Below are 8,276 nucleotides of genomic sequence, written 5' to 3' on the forward strand. Positions count from 1 at the left end.
ATAAAGACAAATGGCCAGAAGCAAAATAAATCTTACATAAACATAAAAAGAGATTTAAGAATCAAAATGAACACACACAGATATAGACATCACAAACATCTACAACACGACATCTACAAACAAGGACAGCAAGCTTGACAGGTAAATATCGAACTACTACGCTGCTACTACTATGTAAACTGTTTGACTCTGTGTTCCTGGTGTCCTGTATAACATGAATAGTGTCCTGTAAGCCTGTGGTTCATTCCTTACATCATTCATATGGATGTAACATACATCCATATGGAGGCACAGACACTAAGAAAATTCTCCTTTTGCACATCAAATCCTTCATTTTCCTGCTTTCTTTCCCTCCTTTTCATCTAAACCTGAGAGGGGAGGAATAAAAGGGTGGTTTTACCTAACCCTAAGCAGATTTGAAAAAAATGAGTAAGACTAACCTACTCATTGTGACACACTGTAATGAGTGAGCAAGAGTAATTTAAAATTTGGATGACATCATAATGAGGGGTGATGGTGGTAATTTGTAGCATCCCAAAATCCTGGAAAGGGAAGGAGGAAGCTCAGGCTTCGCTACTGATGTGAGTGACGTAATCTATTTATTGAAGATTCTTTTGATTTTCAATTAAACTAAATAATTTTAAAAAATGACCCTGCAGAGACCCTGCCAGATAACCAGCTGACTATCAATAGTTTATCTGGTGTTTAATTACAAAGTGATTAGTTTGTGTGTTTTCAGTTGTTTACCGTTTCTACAGTTTCCTTTTTGTCATTTTCACACACAAAAAAACATCTTAGAGCCATGAAAACAGTGCAATAAATTTGCAAAATTATTGAAAGGCACAAGCAAGTTTGTCATATTTTTCATTACTGGATGTTAAAAATAGGATGAGAAAATAAAGATTTGAGGGGGGAAAAAAAGGCATCCATATGTGGGCATTGATGTGGAAAAAGCTACAAGCTCAATCTTAATTGTTAAACGAGCTCCTGCGAAGTGAAATAACTCAAAATAAACAGTGTTTACAGTGTAATTAAACATACCACCATATTATTCCATAGCACTGGGATAATATGGTGACAACATGTGGACGTGGAGGTCAATGCTATACTACAAGTGAAGGAAAACAACGAGGATGATGCATAAGATTATTCCACAGATGGTTGTGGTTTCACTCATCTTAAAATTCATGCATTAGCTTTTTTTATCTGGGGGAAATTACATTTTCAAATATTTTCATAGAGTACTGATCACAAAATTATTTTACCTGCTTCCATCATAATAAATGTAGAGTGAGGTCTTAAATCTGTCCCAAGAGTAAAGGTTAGGTAGTGGGCTGAAGGAACACGGTTAACCTGTCTGGATCATTTTTTTTTATCCGAGGGAGGTTGGCCTGTTCTTGTACAGTAGAACAGATTAAGTTGTCATTCAGCACCAGAGAAACAAAAGGACCTACTGCATCCCTTTCTAGCATTTACAAACCACATGTTAAGGAGAACAGACAATATGCTGTGGGGACGTATGCATAACAACTGTGAAGAGATACTAAATCACCACTGTTCCCTGAGAGAAAGTCCCATTTGCGAAGTCTGACCACATTGAGTCGGTTGAGCTCGTTTGGAAAACCCCGGTCTGAAGCGATGTTCTCGATGACCCTCACAAAAGCTTCTGTTCACGCAGCACATGGTGATAAAGAGTCTTGGAGTACTGAACAAGTGCAAATGATGATGTTTCACCATTTACTGACTCACACCACCATCTACTGTTCACATTTAGTATTAAACATGAACATGAAAGCTTAGTCAAAAAAAAATTATCTTTAAAATAAATGAATGAGTAAAAAAAGTTTTTTCTTTGGCAATTTATTTAACTATGTATTTACACAGTTTTATTGTCACACACAGGTACAAACAAATCAGACTCAAGAGTTACATATTCCCTGGTTTTACTTCTTGCTGTGGTATTTGAATTTTCCTTTAACACATTTCACAGAACTGGATCTTCAGTGTTTCCTAAAACCCATACAACTATCATCCTGTGTGTCTTTTATTCTTTTAAGTGACTGCACACTAAAAATAAGGTACTGGTCAGTGTCCCATTCAGATGAGAGTGCAGTGGAAATGTTGGTGATACAATAAAATCATCCTCTTCCAATTTATTTAACCTTTAATTCTTGCCTGACATGTTTCTGGTTCAGCTTACTTTTTTATTTTTTTATTTTTTATTTAGTAGAGTTACTGTCTGAGTGCTCAATAAGAAATCCACTTTCAAACACAGTAAGCAGGGAAGAAAGTTCCCTGCTTACTAGCCCTCTATAGTTGCCGACTTGTTCCTCTTCTTCCATTTTTCCGCTCAGCACCTGTCTGTGGTGACGCACCAGTGGGTGCGTAGGTGGACCTGGCGTTGACATGGACTGTTTGCCAACCGCAGCTTCAACAATGTGCGACTGTGTCAACACAAATACCACTCTGCCCCTCTCTCTTCTTCCTCCTTGCTCAATCCCCACAGCAGGAGGAGACAGCACGGAGGCGCAGTCAGTGAATGTGTTTCGTTCCTTCAGCATGTTTACCGTGGTTTTCCTGGAGAGTGAAGAAAGCAAGTTAAAAGTTTAACATATAACTGGTGCCGTTTCTCATGGGAGGCAGGGCGGTAGCCAGCCCTATTCTTTAAATGTGCTTTATAAATCAATTAACTTGACCCAAGATATAACTGCAGAGTGGGGTACTGCATTTTTAATTTGTACAGTATCGCTGTTTATGTTCATTATGCAAGGGAAGAAGCTCCCACCTGAGTGTCAGCTAAAAAAATTCTTTAGTTTAGAGAAGAAGCCTCCTTCTTCCTGCTGCTGCTTGTCCTGTCCCCCCTCTGAGCTGGTCGACTTCGAACCAGAATCTGAAGTGCTGCTGCTGCCCCCACCTGGACACAAACACACATTGCATCAGCTCAAATATTGACACCACTGAGGTGCACAGGGACTGACTGAATGTCTATGTGTCTCTCACTGCATACTAGGGTGAAGTGACGTTTTAAGCGAATGGTGAAGTTAAATTCTTAACTCTGACCTGCAGAAGGATCGACACCGTTGACAGTCCCCTGAACATCTGTCTCTTCTTCAGCATAAGTCAGCAACAGCGAGCGCTGCCTACGAGTCAACTTCCTGCAGGAACAAGAGACCAGAAACACATTTAAAAAAAAAAAAAAGTACACATTGTCTATGAAGTCAAACCTAAGACTCTTAAGACTGCACAAACATTGAGAATTGTTTCCCGATAAAGTAAAACAAGAAAAAAGAGCTTTTATTATTATCACAATTTGCCAAAATAAGTAAAAATGCTATATAAATCTAGGACAGGCAGGCTTACTGAGTAGTCTGACATACATTTGTAGTATATCTACGTGAGTCTTACTTTGGCACTCTGATCTTAATGTGAACGTAGTGATCTCCATAGGTGTAGCTGTTCATCCTCCGAATGCCTTTTCCCTGCAGCCGGATCACCTGATCGGCCTGGCAAGCTGGAGGAATCTGAAAACACAGATGACTTTGAAACAGAGAGCAGACAACAGAGTTTTTCTCAACTGAAACTTTGCCTAAAGAAAAGTATAAGAGACTAAGAAATTGTACAAAAGTTCATTACTGTGCTTTCCTTCTTACTCACCACTATACTGATTGTTTCATAGAGGCCCTGAGCTTTGGCTGTGCCCCCCAGGATGGCCTGAGCTATAGAGATCAACACATCTGAGTGGATGTTAATTCCATTGCGCCTGAACACTGGGCTTCTCTGGACCTGTAGACATTTCAGATATAACAACATCAAATTCCAATACTTCCCCAGCACATTGCTAGAATTCAATCGAACAAGCAAAACTCACCCTGAATGTAATGAGGATTTCACCATTCCCTACTGACATGCGAACCGTCTGACCATCGTCCACTCCTGTGAGAAAATAGACACAAACACGTATTTAACATTTTCCAAATCCAAGTCAACAGCAGTCAAAGCAGGTGTACTCACAATTTCACAGAAGATTAAATACTGAGAATTGCTGAGAATCTACAGTATGTATTTCATTTAATTTGTCTACACTTTGTGAGAACCTACCGGCAGGTACTGGTACAGTGACCGTCTGCCTCTTCTTGGTCTGGCCTGAACCTCGGCACAACGCGCAGGGTGTGGTTATGATTGATCCCTTCCCACCACAGCGTCGACAGGTAGTGCGCATCATAAAAGGACCCGTGTTGATTGACTCCTGCAAAGGTGTGACACAGCCAGGGATGTGACTGATTAATAGTGGAGTGGTGAAATCCTCAGAGGAAAACCAAAAGAGCTTTAATATAGTTAGCTATATACATATCCAGAAGTTAAAACCTGTTGGTCTGAAACTTACCATGCCAGTGCCGTTGCAATAGTGACAATGAGACACCTTGGTGCCCGGCTCGCTGCCCTTTCCATCACACCTCGAGCAGTTGTCATCAATATTTACACTAAGCTCCTTACTAGCGCCTTTCGCTGCCTCCGAAAACGTAAGCTCCATCACAAACTGAGGAAAGACAAGAAACACTGATATACATTATATACGCATTGATATGACATTGGCACCTCAATGTGCTTTAACATTAAATTCATGTATGTTAACCAATTCTTATGGAAATAATAATATATATATGTTTTTTTTTTAATACAAACTAAAATCACGTAACATGTGACATCAAACATAATTCAATGGTCTAACCTTAAATATCAAAACATATTAATACTTAGCGATGGGAGTTCTGACCTCGGGTCTTTGTTCAAACATGTTGTTAAAGCCTCCGAAGCCCATTCCACCAGTAAACTCTCCAAAGATCTTCCTGAAGAGCTCTTCAGGGTCTATGCTGGTCCCCCCAGCCCTGTAGTACTGCTGCTGGCCTGCCCCACGGTTTGGGTCGAAGCCTGCCGCTCCGTATGTGTCGTACTGTTTCTTCTTTACCTCATCGCTCAGCACCTTCGCACAGAAAAAAAGCAGGGAAATTCAGGGTTTATTACATAAACATCATTTGATTATGCTGCTTATCATAAATGACTAGTTCCCTGGTGCTTTTACGTTATTGGAGAGGGAACTATATAATCTTTGGTACTTATGTAACTGGATTTGTACCTCATAGGCTTCAGCCAGCTTGGCAAACTTCTCTTTGGCCTCTGGGTCATCTGGGTTGGTGTCTGGGTGGTACTTCTTTGCCAGCTGAAGAGAGACAAAAAGCAGGAAGAAAAATAAGAACAGACAACGAGAAAGCATTGGATTATAATCCATTTCTAAAAATGTATCCAAATAAAGTTTCTTAAACATTTCCAGTATTTGGACATCACAACCATGCAAATATTCTCACAAAAGAATATGTCTCTGACCTGGTAGTATGCCTTCTTGATGTCCTTCTGAGAGGCAGTGCGGGAGACACCCAAAACTTCATAGAAGTCCTGCTTGTTTGCAAACATGCTACTAGTATGAAAAGAGTGGCATGTAGTGCCATGGGGGCATCTTGTGCCTGCTGAGAAACGGATAAAAAAAAAAAAAAAGGCATTATTCATAAGTCTTTTTGCACAGACCTAAAAAAATGAAGCAGCTGCAGTAGATGTTAATCAATAGAGTACTCACAAAGACTCCACCATGCTGTATACATCACTGGAGTACTATTATTACTATTACAAAGGATACATTAGTCAAATAACTTACTTTTTTTTTTAACACTATGTTTATTGTTTTTTTTATTTAAAGAAAGCATACAATCACAAGAATAGTAACATCACGAACATCCCTCCTCCCCCACCCTCAACAGCACAAACATTCAAATGAAGGAAAAAAAAAACCCCACACAAAACAAAAAACAAACAACACAGAACAAAACAAAAAAATTAAAATAATATACAAATAAATATATTTACTTTACTACAACTGAATACGAAGTTGTGAAAAAAAAAAGTCTTAGAAACTCTAATAAAGGTCCTCGAGCTCGAGATCATCATATCATATCAATGAGGTACCCGACATCCTGAAGCTGAATGTTTCTGTATTGAAAAATAATAATAGAAAATATAAGCCTCATCAACAACAAGAATAACTATGCATGGACTTTTTAATCAACATAAACACATACAGGCTAATAATCCAGTATATAAATAGGTGAATAAAGTAAATATAAAAGTTATTATAGGCCACATTTAAAAAAAAATGAATGACATGTGGTGGGGTCCCTGTTCTGTTTGTCTGTCGTCCTTCCTCCTGTGTTAGCTTTCTGTTACCATCCCTGGTGTCTTAAATCAGCTTTAAAATACACTAAAAACAATAACTTATCATCCATTTTTTGTCATCTCTTGGTTACCTTGTTAGGCTTCTTTATCCATGAAAATGTTGGGTTTAATATTTTTATTTTTTTTTTTTTTTTTAGCGGGTCTCTGGGCCTTTTTTTTTAATCAGTATACCTCTTGATTTCAATAAAAAAAAACCTACCGAACCTATTATTTTTTGACTTGAATCCTTCATCAGGAGCAGCATCAGCATCAGCACCAGTGACCTCCTCATCAGACTCAGATGCGTCTGTGTCTTCTGGCTGGTACTCCACATTGTCCTCATCCTCAGAAACTTGCTCCTCTGCATTGCTATGCTGATCTGTGTCTTCTCCCACATGTTCGCCAAAAATGTTATCTAGAATTTGGCTCACCATAAATCTTCTTTTCATTTTTGCATGCTCCAAATTGGAGATGTACCCTCTGCAAGTCAAATGAGTGAAGTGACCTCACATGTCACTGGATATGGCCGTCTTTGTTTGTTTTGTTTTTTTGCAGCTATACCGGACAAATGAACATCCCCTGAAGCTCACATGATTGGGAGAGGAGGTGGCGGTCAGTGTGTTGGCTGACAGTGCACTTATGATTTCAATTTTGGCTCTAATTATTTCTTTATAATCTTATTTTGACATATCGACCCTAAGACCACAAAGTGGTGTTAATGTTGAATAACGTTCTTGTTTTGTGGACTAATCAAAGGACTATTTCAAATTTTGAAGTCGATCTATATTTTTTGTAAAAACAATGACATCGTTGATATGTGAAATTCATATTTCATGGCTAATGAGCCTAAAAATGAAAAAAAAAACGGATTAAATTACATACTGTCTATTGATGGTTTCCAAAAAAGTACATTTTACTAGCAGCGAAACATTAGATTTTTATAATTTATTTAACGTACCATCACTCAAATAGTGTACATATTGTCAGTGACGGGGTGGTATTATTATTAATGATTAGTATTGTTATTAATAAGGATTTTATGCCTGAGGTGGGAAAATATGTTTTCTTGGAGGATTAACATGTCTTTCATGTTGTGGATTTTGAAAAAAGGAGTTTGCTCTACATGAAAATTTTACAAATTGCAAAGTGGAAAGTGGAGAATAATTTCAACCAGAGCATTTTATAATGGAGTAGTTGTTGTTTAATTTTCTTGAAATCAAGGTTCCTGACAAAGTCAAAAAAAAGCCTTGATGCACTAAACAAATTTGAGGTGATTATTTTATGCATTTTATAAAAACTAAAACTCAGGAGGAAGGTTAGAGCTGAGAAGGTTGCAGAGCCCTGCACTAAATGACATCATGCACACAGACCAGCCTGTGGTGGCTTTTAACCATGTTGCACAACACAAAGTCTGAGAGACAAAGGCTCTGGACATGTAAACAAAGTGTTGTCTTTATGAAGAGTGACAAACTTTAGAGGTGTTGTGCTCACACTCACCTGTCAGCCCTCTCAATGTCACGACATGTCGCCGTGTCCACGAGCTCAGGGGAACCGCTACCCCTCCCCGGTTCGTCTGCGACACCGTCGCTGAACAAACTCCCGTATTTCTGGCGGAGACATTTAGGAAACGACCGCTACGACGTCCAGAAGAAGAAACTGATGCTGACAACCAGCGTGTGCCGAGCCGGGCAGCGGAGGACGCCATTTTCACGTCACTACCGGTGTCAGCGGGTCAGCGGCGTACTGCGCATGTGCGGGATTTTTAAAGAAACAGCATATCAAAATAGTACAAGTACTTTTATGTTCTGCTACTTTTACAGAGTACAGACATAAAGTACTTGGTTGCAAGTGAAATTCATGCATTCAGCATGTAATATGAAAGTATAAGAAATGCTTAAAGTATCAAAAGTAAAAGTACTTATTGTGCTGAAAGGCTAAATTAAGAATAATGTATTTATAACACTGGGTCATAATTATTGATAGGCCTACATGATTCTAATACTGCATCTACAGGT

The 8,276-nt window shown here is 38.8% G+C and overlaps 1 protein-coding gene across 2 annotated transcripts; it reads right to left on the minus strand.

Moving 5' to 3' along the window:
* Positions 1-1,883: 1,883 nt before the first annotated feature.
* On the minus strand, positions 1,884-7,997 carry LOC104936735 (dnaJ homolog subfamily A member 3, mitochondrial). 2 transcript variants are annotated; one of them, XM_019276393.2, is made up of 12 exons: positions 7,759-7,997; positions 5,383-5,519; positions 5,135-5,218; positions 4,775-4,981; positions 4,385-4,537; positions 4,099-4,246; positions 3,869-3,933; positions 3,655-3,783; positions 3,406-3,521; positions 3,061-3,155; positions 2,786-2,914; positions 1,884-2,577 (listed from the first exon to the last, which is right to left on the minus strand). In XM_019276393.2, the coding sequence occupies exons 1-11, from the start codon at positions 7,964-7,966 to the stop codon at positions 2,793-2,795; spliced, it is 1,464 nt and encodes a 487-aa protein (XP_019131938.2). In that variant the 5' UTR covers positions 7,967-7,997; the 3' UTR covers positions 1,884-2,577; positions 2,786-2,792. The 2 variants fall into 2 exon arrangements, with proteins under 2 accessions (XP_019131938.2, XP_019131937.2); XM_019276392.2 differs by having other exon boundaries at positions 5,383-5,522.
* Positions 7,998-8,276: the final 279 nt, after the last annotated feature.

This window comes from Larimichthys crocea, chromosome X (genome assembly GCF_000972845.2).
Source record: "Larimichthys crocea isolate SSNF chromosome X, L_crocea_2.0, whole genome shotgun sequence".
NCBI classification, from domain to species: Eukaryota; Metazoa; Chordata; class Actinopteri; family Sciaenidae; genus Larimichthys; species Larimichthys crocea.